General features: G+C 35.4%; 1 protein-coding gene across 1 annotated transcript in view; it reads right to left on the bottom strand.

Moving 5' to 3' along the window:
* The window catches only part of LOC107667969 (glutamate receptor ionotropic, kainate 2-like), a 139550-nt gene that overhangs the window by 52438 nt on the left and 69441 nt on the right, over nucleotides 1–17671 (bottom strand). Inside the window, exons 6-7 of the mRNA XM_016459703.1 lie at nucleotides 14230–14436; nucleotides 7502–7725 (exon numbers count right to left, since the gene is read on the bottom strand). Of these exons, the coding sequence (XP_016315189.1) occupies nucleotides 7502–7725; nucleotides 14230–14436 (431 nt within the window). The remainder of the gene's footprint in view (nucleotides 1–7501; nucleotides 7726–14229; nucleotides 14437–17671) is intronic.

Genomic DNA, 17671 nt, shown 5'->3' with positions numbered 1-17671 from the left:
GTAAGGTTAAGGCTAAATTATACTTCGGTTATACAGGGTCCGTGTACAGTGCGAGTGATGCAGAATAGTACACGAGTACTGTACACACACTACCTGATTTTTGTAACCGTGCATACTTTGCTCACGCAGGTTGCACATGCACATTGACTTGGTTTTGCACTAATCAGTTGTTCCACGAGGTTGCAACACTGTACCGGGCCGTAGTTTCATAGTAGAAAATGAAACTAAAGTGACAGAACAACAACAACAACAAAATAGTGGAGGCTGCAACAACAACAGACGGCTGCACTGACAAGCACTTGTGTGAGAGGGTTATGAGATAGCAGCAAGTTTAGTTTAAAAGAGTGCAAAGACATTTTATCGGTCATAACTTCTGGAGGAAAATAGAGCAGACTCTGGACAAAGATGAAGCTTTCTATTGTGCAAGTGTCGCCCGCCTGCATTCGCGCATATCAAATGGAGTATACTTTGAAAGGCTGCACGTTCGACTGTGTGCATATGCTAGCGTATGCATACAAAACGTACATATTTGGGCTTTAGGAGCAGGTTTGGTGGTATGGTTAGGTTTAAGGGGGAGATGTAGGGTCAACTGTGTAATTATAGCTGTAACTACAACAAATTCATTACAGTTACACATATAAGTACAAAGTCAAAACTTTTATGTACACAATAAGTGCATTGTATCAAATGATTAATTTAAATTTAAATACATATAAAGTAGGTCCAAAATGTTGAATTAAGTTTACTTAAGCTCACCTAATTTGTATTTATATTTTAAGCATAAATCTTTGGTAATAAACAATTTCTTAAGGTTTATGGTTATAAAAAAAATGGTGATAAGAAAATGCATTTAATCAAATAAAAAAAAGTTGTATTATGTTCTACAATTTTCCTGTTTGACACTGTAAAGCAGCTTTGACACAATCAGTATTGTATAAAGCGCTATACAAATAAAGGTGACTTGACTTGACTTCTCAGGTAATCGTATCTTAAATATTTTTTACTGGAAAATAAGAGAAAATCCTCAAAATTATTATTTTTTTTCCAGTGCCTTCTTTCCATTCTCCCTCCTAGACTCTGAGTTAATTATCTAGTCAGCCCCACACAGCAGTCTGTTAAATCATCCTAAGTGCAGCCCATTTAGAAGCATATTCCACCTGGAAATGAGCAGGAATCTGATAAGCACTTGCCCTGACTGGTGAAGGCATTACTCATCTTGTGAGGAGCACGTATCCTTTCCTTTCTCATGCTTGGGTTTTCTCACTGCAGTAGGACAGTTGTTCATCAGTGATGTTTACTAAGGCAAACATTACAACAAATGTTGCTCATACTTTCATTTAGGGATTTGAACAAACTCCTAACCCTTAGAATTAAACTCTGGTGTATAACATCCAGCACCATTTGCTACAGATATGAGCGATACCTTAAATCATTCTGCTTGCTGAGGAGAGGTGTGCTATTAATAATCTAAACAATTGGATTATTTTTGCCTAGCAGATGAAAAAAATCCTAGATTTTCTAGATCCTAGACTGACACTGAAGAAGGGACCTGAGCCCTATCTAGGGACCTTTATCACACTGGCTCTTTTGACTTAGAACAGGGGTAGGCAAGTTCAGTCCTAGAGAGCCGCAGTCCTGCAGAGTTCAGCTCCAACCCTAATCAAACACACCTGAACAAGCTAATCAATGTCTTCAGCATTACTAAAGCTATAGGCAGGTGAGTTTTTTTTTTCAGGGTTGGAGCTGAACTCTGCAGGACTGCGGCTCTCTAGGACCGAACTTGCCTACCCCTGACTTAGACCAATAAGCAACCTCCTAGCAAACACCCAGAACTTTCTGCACAGCAATTCATTGACAAGCACTAAGAACACCTTAGCAACCACCCTGAACTTATACTATTATAGTAGCAAAGGCAAGCACTATTCATACCCTAGGTAGTCAACCAAAATGCCTATTACCGCCGTGTATTTTCTTCAGAAAAAAATAAAAATCTAGTTAACTTTGAATCAAAATTGACCTTATTAATTTTCTTAAATGCATGTTGTATGTAAAGTTCGGTTTCGTAAAATATTCAGATTCATATTTTGTTTATATAAACACACACACACACAAATTCAATATCAATATGTTGACACTCTCAGAAAAAAAAAAAAAGATACAAAAGCAGCACTATTCATACCCTAGGTAGTCAACCAAAATGCCTATTACCGCCGTGTATTTTCTTCAGAAAAAAATAAAAATCTAGTTAACTTTGAATCAAATTTGACCTTATTAATTTTCTTAAATGCATGTTGTATGTAAAGTTCGGTTTCGTAAAATATTCAGATTCATATTTTGTTTATATAAAGACACACACACACAAATTCAATATCAATATGTTGACACTCTCAGAAAAGAAAAAAAAGATACAAAAGCTGTCACTGGAACAGGACCCTTTGAAAAGGTACATTTTTGTACCTTATATCTACCCCTAAAAGGTGTATTTTTGCACCTTAAAGGTACATATGTGTACCTAAATTGTACATATTAGTATCTAAATAGTACATTATAGTACCTTTTGAAAAGGTATCGCCTCAGTGACAGATAGAGAGTGTGGCATCTAAAATGTACATTTTTCTGCGCATGAAAAACTTAAAGACGGAGGCTACAAATGCATATTAAACCTTGTTCGTATAATACTGAATTAATACATAGGTTTTTTGTATTACAATATAACAGTTTGACAGTATAACCATTTCATTCTGCTGTGTTTTGTTCCCGTATTCAACTCATTTTGACAGAATCCACTTTACCCAAACCTACTTGTAAAATTGTGTAAAAAAAAAAAAGTTAAAAATCAACTAAAATTATTTCCTTTTTAATATTTTAATAATCTTTTTTTTTTTTTTTGCCATGAGACAGCAGTGACAAACACACCAGAGAAAATACCATAAACAATATGTATTTAATAATTACTGTTACTGTGTTACTATGCAATATAAAAAAGTAAGTTATGATCATTTATGGTGTATTTGTTTTGTTATTCTCAATAAAAAAGGTTGTCTTTGCAAATTTTCATCAAAATAGTGTGCTTTGCATCTGATACGGTTTTATAACATATTTTCAGACTTCACGAATCTTGCTTATTTTCCATATGGCTCATCCATTGTGGTATGCAATGCCTACTTTTCAAAATCCAATCAATTTCCAATAGATAAAATCTGGTCCAGAATGACAGAATTCTCGCATTTGTTTCACTCATAAATAAAACTGGTAGCAAACTTTAAACTATAAATAAGATATAATAAACATCTGCAAGATATATTTCTATTATATATTATGAAATAGTGAGATAAGCTTGCCTTTGATAGGAATATGGTTTTACATGTACCACATTCACTGTCAGATAACAGAAAAAAGGGTGATTTATTTTTTAAGCATTAGATTCAGAAGCAGCATTTGAGTACTTCATCAGGTGCATGATTTACAGCATCAAGGCAACACTTGTTTTACAGCAAAATATGAAAACCACTATCATAAGTAAGTGTAACTCATTTTCAATGGAAACTTCCTCAGCTGTTTCATCACCTGCTTTCGCAGAAAAGAGAAGAAACTTTCGTAAGGAGAGGAAAACAACAGGAATAAAAACAACTGCTGATATGCATTACAGATTCTGAGAAGAGGATAAATATTTGACTTTCATACTGTGCCCAGAAGGAAGGTTTCTAAATACTGCATGGTGAGAGTAAACCTTAGGAAACCCTCTACCAGTCCCCATTATGTCACCCTGTGATCTCTTTCTCTCTCGCTCTGTCTTTCGCTCTCGCACGCAGACATGTTTGCTGCATATACCGGCTTTATAGTGCACATACAAAAGCAGTTGCACATGCACACATAAAGAAATGTGTACAAAGAGACAAACACATAAACACAGTAATACTATCTTGTGTTAGGTCTTGTCTGCTGTGTGTTTCTGTTAAAGCATGCTGTTTATTTGTTTACTGGTTATTTGTGCTCTAGTTGAGAATTGGAAAGGTGAACACTTACCCAGCATTAACGCTAGTGCAGTTATAAGGTGAAAGGCGCATATTCTGAACCAACTTCGATGACAGTTGTAGCTTGTTATAAACTTGTGTGATCATATTGCCAGTAACATTTATAAAGCACAAGTGCATTAACCATAAAACTCTCGGGTTAGACCACCTGAATGCGGTCAACCCAAGAGTTTTAAGGTTAAAATAAGGTATTTTCTTTGGATTTCTCCCCACCATGCTTCAAATGAAGACCAATGGAAAGTACCAATGCGTTTAAAATCGATCACAGCGACTTATTCTAAGAATGTACTGCATGTAGAGATTTAAAGGAAAATTATGGGTCTAATATAAATAAACGTAAGCTATCAATAAAGATAATTTCATCTAAAAAAAATGAAAAAATAGATACATAAATTAAATTAAATTAAATAAAATAGCCAATTGCATTTTGTAATTATGGGACTAGTAGTTTAATTTGCAATATTCAAAACATCAGCCCTGCTACCTCTTTTGAGAGAGTTTTTACTTAAATCCTCCTCCTGACAAGAAACAAATTTCCAATTAGGGACCAAGAAGTTCCTTCATGAGTTTTGTCTCATGTGCATGATTATCGTATGAATAGCGCGCGTGAGCTCATTTTCTGACATTAAAGATAATGAGCTCAGACGGGAAAGACTGGACCTTGCGTTGGTTTCATACGGATTACTTCATCAGAGAACATTTGTCTTCGATAAGACTTACTTCACTATGCTTTCCATAGATATATCTCTCATGTCTGTGTGTGAAGTATTCTCTGAGTTTTGGTTCATTTTAGTGACGCGTTTCAGAAAGAAGTTTGCGGAGACTGAGACAGCTGAAAGCGCACCCTGTATATTTTCTTTATTTTACAAAAGCACAATGTTTTGTTGATATTGTGAGTGTACACAAATAAAAGTAGACCCTTCACAGATTCAAATGATGTATTACACTTATATGTACAATAAAAAATGGTGGAGCATTTTAAGTTATTTTCGCTGTTATCAGGAAAAAATGCAAGTAAGTGATCGCGCCGGTGCCTCCGTCGACCCCGCGCAAAACGTAATTTTAAAAGGCATATATATATTTTTTTTTCTTAACACTACATTTGTAACATAAGTAACATAATTATACTGATTTTAGCAACTGTAATCAAATTACACAAATTTAAAATGTAATGTGTTACATTACTGCGTTACCAGAAAAAGTAATTAGATTACAGTAACACGTAAAAAAAAAAAAAACCTTTTTCATCTTATAAAATTTTGTTAAAGAAGGCAACCGACATTTGTACAGCCTCCATATCGAGAGATGTACAGTATGCAGTTTTTGACTCGTGGGTGCAAAAAAAGATGGCATCCAACATCTGCCAGTTTGGGAGAATTGAGGAAAAATATGAACTGACAGATGTCGATTTTGAGCTGTGAAATAATGAGCCCTATCAGGTATAAAATAATCCATTTTAAAGCTATGAACATATATGAAAAGGTCCATTCTGCTCTTTTAGATTACTTTTCTATACAGAGTTCTGCTAACTGCTCCTTGCAGCTATATTTTTATTTGTCTTTACAAACTGAGTTACAAGTCGAAATTATTTTCTAATTGACATATTAACATGCACTTAACCCAGAATTTCCTTTAATTAAGGGACAATTAGTCTGTAATGTCTACTTACTATAAACAATGAAGTGTGATATCCATAAATTAAGTCCTAAACTTACTTTATTTTGTAACTACATTTTAGCTAATTTAAACAGTGAAGCTTTAGGATAAATGGTATTTACTACAGTTTCCGGGGTTTAATTCTAAGTATCCAAAACAGGAGCATATCATGCAAACAACATTTTAGATGTTCACCGCTGCCCAAAGATTTATAAGTTGTTAGTGTCTTCAACCAACTGTAAAAAAAAAAAAAAACTTCAACCAACTGTAAAAAAAAAAAGTTCTACCAACTTTTGGAAATGTGAATATACATTTTTGTAGCATTACATGTCATATAATCTCAGTTTTCCAAAGGAAATATGAAGCAGGATGTGGAAAAACCCAATCAGAAAAGAAAAGTATACAAAATAGACACAGTAGGGACAGTGAGGGATGGGGGGAGGTTGCGTTTCACACCAGAAAATGCTCACTCACACACACACTTGAACACTCCCACATACCTATTTTCTATCTTTCACACACATACTGTCTTGAAACTGTGATTTTGTATCTTTGCTTTTATGGTTTGTGCTATTGTGCATTATCTGATGAGAGGCACATACTGTAGCTCCTCTGCGTCAAGACAGGAAGACCAAAGCAACCCTTACAGTTCCTCTCTCATGCGTTTTCTATGTGTGTGCTTCTCTCTCTCTCTCTCTCTCTCTCTCTCTCTCTCTCTTTTAACTCTTAGTTATCTCCTGTTCACACCTGCAGGTATTTCATATTTCTATCATTTTCCCAGGAAACAACTGAGCTGAATCTCATGACGTTTCATCATGTAAATATTGTCAGACTGCCATTTGGGATTCTTAAAGGAATAGTTAACCTAAGTCAGGGGTGTCCAAACCTCATCCTACAGGGCCACTGTCCTGCAGAATTGAGCTCCAACACTAATTAAACACACCTAAAGCATATGATCAAGGTCTTCAGACTCATTAGAAACTTCCAGCCAAGTACGTTGGAGCTGGTTAGAGCTAAACTCTGAGCATTGGCCCTCCAGAAGCAGGACTGGACACCCCTGACCTAAGTCATAATTTACAACTTTGCTCATTTTGGCCCAACTAAAAGAAATAGATGTTGGGACTGACAAGCTCCAAAATGACAAAAAAGCGCCAAACGAGCATCATAGTCCATACAGCTTGTGCTCTATATTCAACTCAGGCTCATTGGAAATATGTGCTTGTGGCGACGTTTTGGCAACACAGAAATTAAGTACTATACTGCATGTTTAAAATAGTTTTAAGTCATAACATAATATTGTGCAAGGAAAATTAGTTTGTGTGAAAAGGAATAAAAGCTGTCAGAGTTTTACTGCCTTAGTGTTAATTTAAACTGGAAACTGCAGCAATTTGTATGTATAGATACATTTTTTTAGTTTTGCAGAAATGTAGGTAGAGGCATGTTTTTCCAATGAGACTGGATAGTCTATATTATAAATCTACTCCTTATACGAAACTATCATGTCTTCAGAAGATATAACATATAGTGCATGGGTTGTAAGGACTTCTTTTATGATGCTTTTAATCATTTTGAATCTTGACAGGCCCATTTGCTTTGAAATTTTGACCTTATGTGTTCCGTGGAAAAAAAGTCATACAGATCTGTAACAGTATGAGAGTGAGTAAATAATGTCAGAATTTTCATTTTTGGGAGAACTATTCCTTTAAGGCCACTAGTTAACTCTAAGAGTGAACTGCTTCAGTTAGCAAAACATGTTAATGAGACGAGGTTATGACGTGGAGTTATGTCTATATATGTGGCAGGTATGTTACCTGGCTATGACAAACAGCACACAACTGACACCCAAGTAAGCGAGCAGAATATACATCCAGATGTCAGGGGACAGGGGGTTGAGAAAGGAGAACACCCCCGGGTTGGTGCCGTTGGGTTTGCGGTACAGTATACTTATCCCCAGTGTCATGAAGGGTTTGGAAAAGTCGATGACCTTCTCCCGCACATACGTGATGGCCAGGGGTGCCACTGCAAGATCAGCTTTCTGCGAAGAGCGCTGAACCGAATCCACTCTCAGCTACCCAACTAGACTAAAATATGAAAATAGCAGTTATAAATGAAGGGGATTAAAGGTTTTACACAGGTCTGCCGCTGTTGGCTCTCTGTCAAAAGTAGAAATAGCCTGTGTCTCTTAGCATACGTTTTCAGAGTCAGTTTGACTGTAACTTTTAGTCCACATATGAACATTTACATAAATTAAAGGCACAATATGTAAGTATCCAAAAAACCACTGTTATATATTTTGCTGACTTGTGTACTTACATTATCCCAAATGTTTCGAAGAATGTTTAAGTCCAGACAAACAAGCAATTTTAACTAGTGACACGGACCGTGTCCATAGTGTCATTGTGTCGCCTGCCAATGACGTCATAACCCCTCGATTTCGGGTTCAGCGGCCTCGTTTCGCTTCGACGGCTTTCAGCCTCACCCTGCTTCATTCTACTACGTTAATAAATCATTAGTTCATCCATGAACATGATTTCTGCCCGAGTCCCGTCGGATTGCATCGGCTGTGGGGATGAAGACGACAACTCCCATGATTCCACACTCAGTCACGGCGTCATCAAACTGCGCCTTTGTCTCTTTGTTTATTTTGAATATGCGCCATCTAGCGGCAAAACGTACATATTGTGCCTTTAGGTTTAAATTATATAACTTTCCATTGAGTTTAATATGTTGCGTTCTTTGGTCATTTTTGTTACTGTAAATGAAAATATCTTAAAATGCACACTAATTTCCAACAATTCATGAAAAAAATGTGTAAGGTTGACGGAATGGGACTCATTTGCACAGTTTGGTAATTGTTATGACCGTCAAACCTAATCTCATGAAAAAAATTAATTATTTTACATTGACAAATTGGTGGTGTACTGTCTTCTTACAGTTTTATTTGTACAAAAATGTCACTATTTTGCGTTTTGATGAATTAGTGGTGAATTTGTTCTTGAAAATTTGGTGGAGATTTTAATTTATATGAAAATGTCCCTTCTTTTACATTTTGATGAATTGGTGGTGAATTTATGCGATTTCATTTGTACAAAAACATCACTATTATACGTTTTGACAAATTGGTGGTGATTTTGTACAATTGAGACTATTTGAAAACATACAAATAAAATGTACTAATTCGCCAAAATGTAAAATAGTTATTAATTATTATGAGAGTGTGTTGGACCATCTCCTTACCAATATCTAATTATTTTCTTATCACCTATCACCTGCGTTTTTAGACTTAAGGATTACAAATAATGAGTATAATTATGTAATCAGATTACTTCCTGAAAAAAAACACACATTTAGAATAAGTAATGTGCCTTTTTAAAATTAAATTGATTTACTATTAATATGCATGCACCCCAAACTAAATAAATCCTATTGTAATCAACAAAGTTGTCTATACTCAAAGTGATGTAACATCTATATTGGGGGGAGGGGGAGGGACACTACAAACTGGGGGAAATAATAACAATAATAATAATAAGCAAAACTAAGTAAATAAATAAATTAATAAATAATAAAACATAAATAATATTAAATCTGCAAGCCAAGCATTTTAAGGCATACTAGGAACTCTCCCAATGCAAACAATGTGGCAAAAGGTAGGCTCTATTATTATACTGATCATTTTAGGCTAATCAAATTGCAGTCTGTGTAGAGTGTTCCAGATCAGTCACTTATGGAGTTCCATTTTTATTGGCTGTTGCCTTGGAAGGCAGATAATGACGCTCTAGGCAACCGCCTTGTTTGCTTATGCTTAGAAATGGCCTCATGTGATCCTTCAGAAATAATTTTAATATGCTGACTTGGTGCTTGTTATTATTATTGTAATAATGTTGTAAAAAAATAAACAAAAAACAGGTTTGCTGTTTAATTAAATTTTGTATTTGTTTTATGGAAACCATGAAGCTTTTTCAAATGAACAATTTCAAATGTAATCTTAAGAATGTTCCTTTAAACTCAGCAGTGAAGTTGTTTTTACACGGATCCCAGACTTAAAATTAATTCCTATTATGAATAACTTTATCTTTCTGATTCGTGTCTCTAAAACTCAAAATAAAACAGAAAGCAATCAAATGACAAAGTATCTACAGGGCTAAGGAATCCTGGTCTACACTATACAATCTTTCAAATCCTGCATAATAGTTTTGAGCCCTCAAATTTATTTTAAAGGCATATGTCTTAACATCTGAATTACACATTTTCAAGCCAAGCGCTGAGGATTCATAGTTTGACTACAGTATGATTGTGAATCTGAGATTATACCCGGTAAAATCCATTCTGACACAGTAAGGCCGTTATTCCTCCTCCAGAACTGATGGAGGGTCTGCTGTCGAAACGCTGACACCAGCTAAGACGGCTGTGCCCCTAAAACTGACATTTAGTTCAATTTCACTACGTTTACTGTTAGAATTGGTATAATTTCAGTCAAAATAAAGGCTTCCGTCTAGAATTATTGGATTGTCTATAATTATTCCCAGAGGGGGCAAATTAATGCCAGAAGTGAGCAGATGTTGTCTCGCTACCTTCCTTTTTTTCTTCTAAAGTCCTTTGACAAGATATTTTTATCTCTAGCACATCAATGTACTGGCAAACTGCAAACTCCAGACTGCTCTGAAAGCTTGTCAAGGCCAATTACAGTCTGTCCTGCTCTCGTCTTGTGTTGGGGAATTGCTGGGGAATGTTACGACATCACACACACACCCTCCGCTTTCACACCAGACGATCCGACCATGACCAATTGAGGAGCAGTGACTAAGAGATATGTCTGATGTATTTGTTGGAGCAATGGATACTGTTGTTGAGTATGAGGTGTGCAGCACTTTTCTCAGCAATGTGTTTATTCCTATCTTAGTCTTTGTGGAGTCTAATGAGGATGTCGAAGGGCAGTGCTTGGTCCCAAGTGTGTGTGTGTGTGTGTGTGTTTGTGAAAGTGTGTGTGCTTAATAAGCTCTATGGGGGAAAAAACTAATGCCAGATTTTTCACTTTGTGTCCTCTCGGCAGTATGTGCTTGAGTTTTATTTTAATGCATTTCATACCATCTGCTGTGCGCACACACACTGTTAATCTTATTTTCATATGTTTCCTCTCTACTCTGAAAGCATCTACTTTCATTGTATACTCTTGACAAGTCCCTTCTGCAGCAGGGTGGAAATATGTCAGGATCGTGCACCATCCTGAATTGAATTAGGAATGCCTTATACATTACACTACAATTTCCTAATAATCTAATTAAATTTGAATCGAGGCAGCAAAGGAGGAGGAAAAATTACAATTTTAGTTTATAGATAATTCAAAGAAATGTATATAACCGCTGTGTAGTTTTTTTTTTTTTTAAATAATACAATTTTATTTTATTTCTCAGTATGAATTAACATGATAAACATATTATCATACACACAACATATAGGATCTATTCAGAAACATTAGATGACTGTGAAAAGCCAATTATAGAAATGTATACAAAAGTTTGGGGTAAGATTTTTTATTTTTATTTTTATATTTATTTATTAAAAATATATTACTTTTATTCAGCAAGGACACATTCAACTGATCAAAAGTGACATGAAAGTTTTATAATGTTACAAAAGATTTTAAATAAATGCTGTGCTTCAAGTGCTATCAGTTTCCACAAAAATATTACATGGCACAACTGATTTCAACATTGATTATTACAATAGAGATCAAAATTAGAGAACAACCTACAATTTCCTAAATGTCAAGGTCACTGCTCAGTCCGATTTGAAGTTATGCTAACAGGAGTAGAAGGGCAGTTTTTTAAGCATATTTCATAAATGAATTGTATTCTGCAGCGCAACATTACCCTTAAATTAAATATTTGAACAAGAACTCAGATCAAAATTAGAGAACACTTACAGATACTTCCAAGCTATTGGTGTTAATCTGGCACCAGGTGCTAATTTCCTTAATTATATAACAAACCCTATTTAACTGGCAGCATTCCTCTAATTTTCACTGAGATTGTAAGATGGCGGGTCGCTCTAAGGTGACTGAACCCCTGCGACAGGAGGTTGTCCAGATGAAGGCCAAAGGGATGACACTTTCAGCCACTGTAAGAGAAGTTGGTCATTCCAAATCTGTGATTTCTAGAATATTGCAGCTTTACAATGATGCTAATTCATTTAAGTGCCCCAAAAAGGCTGGTCGTTCACGTAAGACAAATGCAAGAGAAGACAGGATAATGCGGAGACACTCAATGGGGAATCGGTTCAACACTGCAGCTGGAATTGCTCACCAGTTCAGTGATGCACAATGTATGGATCTGGGTCCGATGGGAAACATTTTTTTTTTTGGCACCAAACTGGGGAAAGACTGAACCCCGAGTGTGTAAAGAAGTCAGTAAAAGGTGGAGGAAGAAGTCTCATGCTTTGGGGGATGTTTTGTGCAGCAGGAGTTGGGCCTCTTATACAGCTACATGGTAGGTCAATGCAAATGTTTATCAGAACCTCCTTCAGCAACATGCAGTTCCTTCCCTGCAAGCATCTCCCAGTCAGCCTGCAATTTTCATGCAAGACAATGCTCCCGTCACACTGCAAAACGGGTAAAGCAGTTCCTTGAACATTGAAATAATAAAGTGGCCGGCCCATAGTCCTGGAGCCAGATTCACAAAAACCTTCTTAAGAAATAAGTAAAGATATTTCTTAAGATAAATTCCATGAAGTTTGTCAGAACGTTCCTAAGTACAATATTTGAAAATGTTTTCAAATATGTTCTTTTTTTTTTTTAAGAAAATTACAGTCTTTATCTGATTTAATAAATGGTGTTTCTAGATGAAGACTCACTGTTAAACTAAAAAACTAATTAGTAAATAAATAAAGGATTTTCTTTTTGCATTGCCTGAAGATTACTGCTACAGTAAACACGTCTTGTGTATGGCCGCATTCATAGGCCCTGAATTATGTTGTATTTATAAAAACGAGCTCCCTATCTGACTTATTTTTGCAGAGTATTACTGAATTTTGAATTCGAAATTCGAATTGAATTTGAGTCGCGTCACATAATCATGACTGACCATTGTTTACATTATCAGTCATCTGTGTTTTTTGCACTTTTGCACATCCCTATTAATAGTCCAACTATGTATTATATGCAGTAAGTGTTGTTGTAATGCTTAAATATAACAATTAATTCGAAATAACCCAATAAATTCACTAAATCATTCTTACCATTTGGGATTTAAGACCAGTCTGAGGCTATCCTAATTTAACTTAATCCCAAGTTATTTGCAATGATTTTTAAGAAGATTATTTTCAAGAATTTGAAAGAACAATCTTAAGAAAAAAAGATAAACATATGCTTAAGAAGAATTTTTGGAAATTTAAACTATTATTAACTGTTTTCTTAAGTTAGAAAATAAGAGGAAAACGGCAGTTAAGTAGAACTCTCTTCTAAAGATTTTTTTTGAATCTGGCCCCTGATCTAAACCTGATTGAAAATCTCTGGAAAATCCCTGGCGACAAAGATATGGTTAAGAAACCCACTACAGTCACCGCACTATGGAAGAGACTGGAAAAATAGTGGACCAAGATCACACCAGTGCAGTGAGTAACTAGTGATGTCCTGCAGCCGCATATGTGATGAAGTCATTCAAAGCAGGGGCCTCTACACGTCCTACTAATTTTTCACAGCTGTAAACCTCCAAAATTGTAGTTGTAATCTTCTTTCTACAGTGGTTACTGTTGTCTAATTTTGATAACTGTGTTTTCCACAAAATGAAGGTTTTTGTTGAAATGCCTTCGTTATTTTGTCAAACATGTTAGTGGTTCAGTGGCATACCAATATTCCTTCAAATTTTGAGCGATGAAGATTAAAAACATTTCAGAAAAAAAAATAATGTATTTATAGATTGTTCTCAAATTTTGATCTCCACTGTAATTTGTATTATTATTATTATTATTATTATTATTGAGCATAAAATCAGCATATTAGAATGATTTATGAAGGATCATGTGACATTAAAATGAATGAATTACATAAAATATATTCAAATAGAAAACAGTTAATTTTAATTTTAATATTTCAGAATATTAATGTTGAGCATATAATTGTGTTAAATATGTTAGAAGACACTAATGTTGCACTGAATTTGATTGCTGTATGAAAGAAATCAAGTTTGCTTTAATTGTTTTGATATTTACTGAGAAAGAAATCTAGTCAGTTTAGGGAAACATATCAGGGAATACATAATTAGTCAAAATGAATGATTATTATTTGTCACAAAGCTTTTGTGGGATTATGTTGGATTTCTTTGTATTGCTATTCAGTAAATTCCTCTTCCAGTTTTTCAAATTTAAATTCCAATTCAACATCTTTGGGGGACAGGTGGTGACCAAGTCAATGTATATTCACACTGATGATTTAAAAGGGAAGCAATTTTGCTGAACCTTGCAGGGTTGTATGGAATGATGAGTGGAAAAGAGCCAAGCTGAGTGCAATGAAAACAGTATTGGATTGCGGAGTCTGACTCACATGGTCCATCAGTTCTTGGATCATGCCATTCCACTGGCCCGTGCTCTCTTCCTGCGCTCCATACTTGCCATCCTCCACCAGTCGTATTTCGTAGGTGAAGCCCAGGATGGCAGCCAGTTCTCGCAGCAGGTCGATGCAGTAGCCCTCGAAGCGATCATTACCGTATAGCGGCTTATCTGACTTCTTGAACATTACGTAAGGCTCTTCCTGTGGAGAGAGAAGACATGTGCTCTGATTGTCAGAAATATGTCTGATATATGCCTGATAGGGCTTGCACACCCACAGCGATGTGCAGCCACAGTGAGTGAAAAACTGTGTCATGCAGCTCAATTTATGGCTGAAAATATAATATAATATAATATAATACATTTGCATAAATAATATTTGATTAATATTTTGCTTTTTTTTTTTTTTTTGACAATACAGTGAATGTCAATGGGGCCCAATGTTGGGTCATTGACATGCTTCAAAATATAATTTGTGTTTCACAATAAAGAAAAGCATTCAGATTTGGAACAACGTGAGAGTGAATAAATGATAACCATTTTCATATCTTTTAATTTCTTTAACATGGTGTTAACTATAATGATGCATGAGCAACAAATCAGCAATATGAGACAGCAGATCTTGGCAATAAGAATGCACATATCTGGTTTAGATTGCAGGAAGCTGGTGTGAACTGATCCTTCTATACCAGTGAGACTATTCAGGAAAATTTGTTGTGCCAGGGGAGCTTCAGCAGAGAGAGATAAGCGCTTTCCCGCCCCCACGCTGCTTTACCGCCCGCATATTCACAGTCCTAATGAACCAATGAGAGGCAGCCTGTTCACAGCAGGAGCCCGGCATAGAAACAACAGTTCTTCTCATGCATCAATGCACTAGGTGTAAACTATTTTTGCCTTTTTTCCCTTTAAATTCTCTGACATTTGAAAACATTGTCAGTTAAGCCACCTTATGTCCACAACAAGCAAAACAAATTCAGAAAGCATGTTGGTCATTCAGCTTTAATGCAAATAACCCATTTAACAATAAAGGTATTACTCACATTCATTCTATATAAAATATAAAAACCATTTGATAATACAGATATTGCCTGTTTTAGTGCAGTGAACCTTTTCTGAAATATCTAGTTTTTAGAAATAAAGAATTTTGTGTTTTTTTGTTTTTGTTTTTTGTTTTTTTCTTTCTTTCACATTTTAGTGACATCAAAGCAATTTCGAGTTAAATTAGAATTCGCACAATATCTGTGTGAGATTATTATATTATAATATTCTTCCCTTTATGATTTTTTGAAAAATTTTATTTAATAAAATATGATATTTAAATATAAGTGAATGTCAATATAATTATATGTGCCCTTCTTCCAACTCACATCTTGTTATGGTGCACTGAAGTAACTCTATAAAAAAGAACATATATATATATTTGGTTCAACAAACAGATACAAAAATTAGACAAAGTAACAGAGTTCTTCATCACTATAATTCAATGTTAATGTTCAGCTAAATTAAAGTGCAAGCTTATTGATCTTAGAAAAATATAAGTATTATATAGAACACAATATATTATGTCTGATGAAAGCACAGGACAACTTTAATTATTAGGTTGCTACAACAACTTTTACCATAAATTGAACATACATTGAAAAAACAAAAAAAAAGCTGTATGATGAAACAATTTTCACTCAGAATATGCTAGTAAATTTCACAATCCATTATAAAGAAACTGCAAGTAATTCTGAAGAAAGACTGAAATAGTATTATCTTGTAAACATACACCAATAATCTTTCATTGATAACCATTATTTTTTTTTTTTTTTCCCCACATTCAATTTAAAGTTAAAACTGGTTGCCTTCTGATTCTCCACAGTGTGCATGGATTCCTACTGAAATTATTTTGCCTGCAAAATATTAAATGTGACTGCTTTTTAAGGCATTTGGTTTGACTGGACATATAATACTTAGACATTCAGAAAAGCATTTACATTATTCAGGTACACGTTTTAATTGAACTATGCTGATAATATAATCTCAATGAAAACAACTGTAAACAACCCTTTTTCTGTTTTGTAAGAAATTGCACTTCATTTAATATCAACCGCTGTCATTCACATCTATCTGGAATGACAGATCCAGACACATGACCCAAATGGCTTACATCCCTTTGGTTGGTGAGTGTTTTAAAAAAGACTAGACCTACAGGATGACATGCACAAACCCTTGCATTGCCATCAGATTAAATTATGTTATTGCTGTGAACAGGTTTATAAGAATGCACCGTTTTATTTTCAGCTGATAAAAGTCCATAGATCTGTTGTCATTGTTGCATGCAATATTGTTGTATTTAAAGTGCTTTTAGAAAAGAATTAGTGGCGTTTAATAAAGCATCATTTCTCATACTCAGAATTTGTCAGTGAACAAACCCGTAACATTAAGTTTACATTTAACTCACAAATGTGTGCTACAGACATGAATGGTACCTCAAACACTCTCAGAAAAAAAATTAATAAATAAATAAAAAAAACTGTGTACAAATTGCTGCCACTAGAGCAGTACCTTTTCAATATCTACACTTTAGGTACTAATACAATTTAGGTACTAATAAGTACCTTTAAGATACCAATATGCACCCTTTAGGAACAAAGGTATACCTTTTAAAAAGGTAACACCCCAGTGACAGCTTGTGTACCTTTTTTCTGAGAGTGAATCATGCAGCATACATATATTTATCAGCTGATAAATCTGCTGGAAAAAAAAAAAACGTATAATGAAGGAGAGAATCAATCCATATCTAAAGATCAGAATATCATAGAGACTTGGGTTGGACTCTTTTGAAATGGACCATTTAAGTAACCACTGTGACGGATCGGCTGCCTCCCCCTAATTATCATCATCACCATGTCCCTTAATTGCCACCCTTCCAAAGGCTCCCGATAGGAGTGGGTGTGTGAGAGGAGGGGCGCAGAAACAGCCAGGTCTGGCGGCGTGTGATGAGGCACACCTGAAGTGAATGGAGCCTCATCACCGCTGCTGCCGGACCGTCTGGACGAGAACCGCACCCGTTAGTAGCTGACAGGCCAGGATGCCAGGCCGTTTATTCCTGCTAGAAGAAGCCGCCGCCCCCTCGCGCCTCGGACCAAAGTGGGGAGTGCTTGCGACCGGACAACACCCCTTGCCTGGACCCTTCCTTCCTGAACACTGCCCTTCCCTTCACGACTTCCTTGGCACAACAAGGACACCAGATCCCCTGTTTATTTTGGACACTATTTCCACTCAGAACAGTTTATTCCCTTTTTGGACATTTTATGTTTGATTTTCTGTTAAAGGGGTCATATGATTTTGCTAAAAAGAACATTATTTTGTGTATTTGGTGTAATGAAATGTGTTTACGTGGTTTAAGGTTAAAAAAACACATTATTTTCCACATACTGTACATTATTGTT

The sequence above is a fragment of the Sinocyclocheilus anshuiensis genome, unplaced genomic scaffold, assembly GCF_001515605.1.
Source record: "Sinocyclocheilus anshuiensis isolate Anshui unplaced genomic scaffold, SAMN03320099.WGS_v1.1 scaffold2987, whole genome shotgun sequence".
Taxonomy (NCBI): domain Eukaryota; kingdom Metazoa; phylum Chordata; class Actinopteri; order Cypriniformes; family Cyprinidae; genus Sinocyclocheilus; species Sinocyclocheilus anshuiensis.
This window is presented reverse-complemented; position numbering and strand designations above follow the sequence as displayed.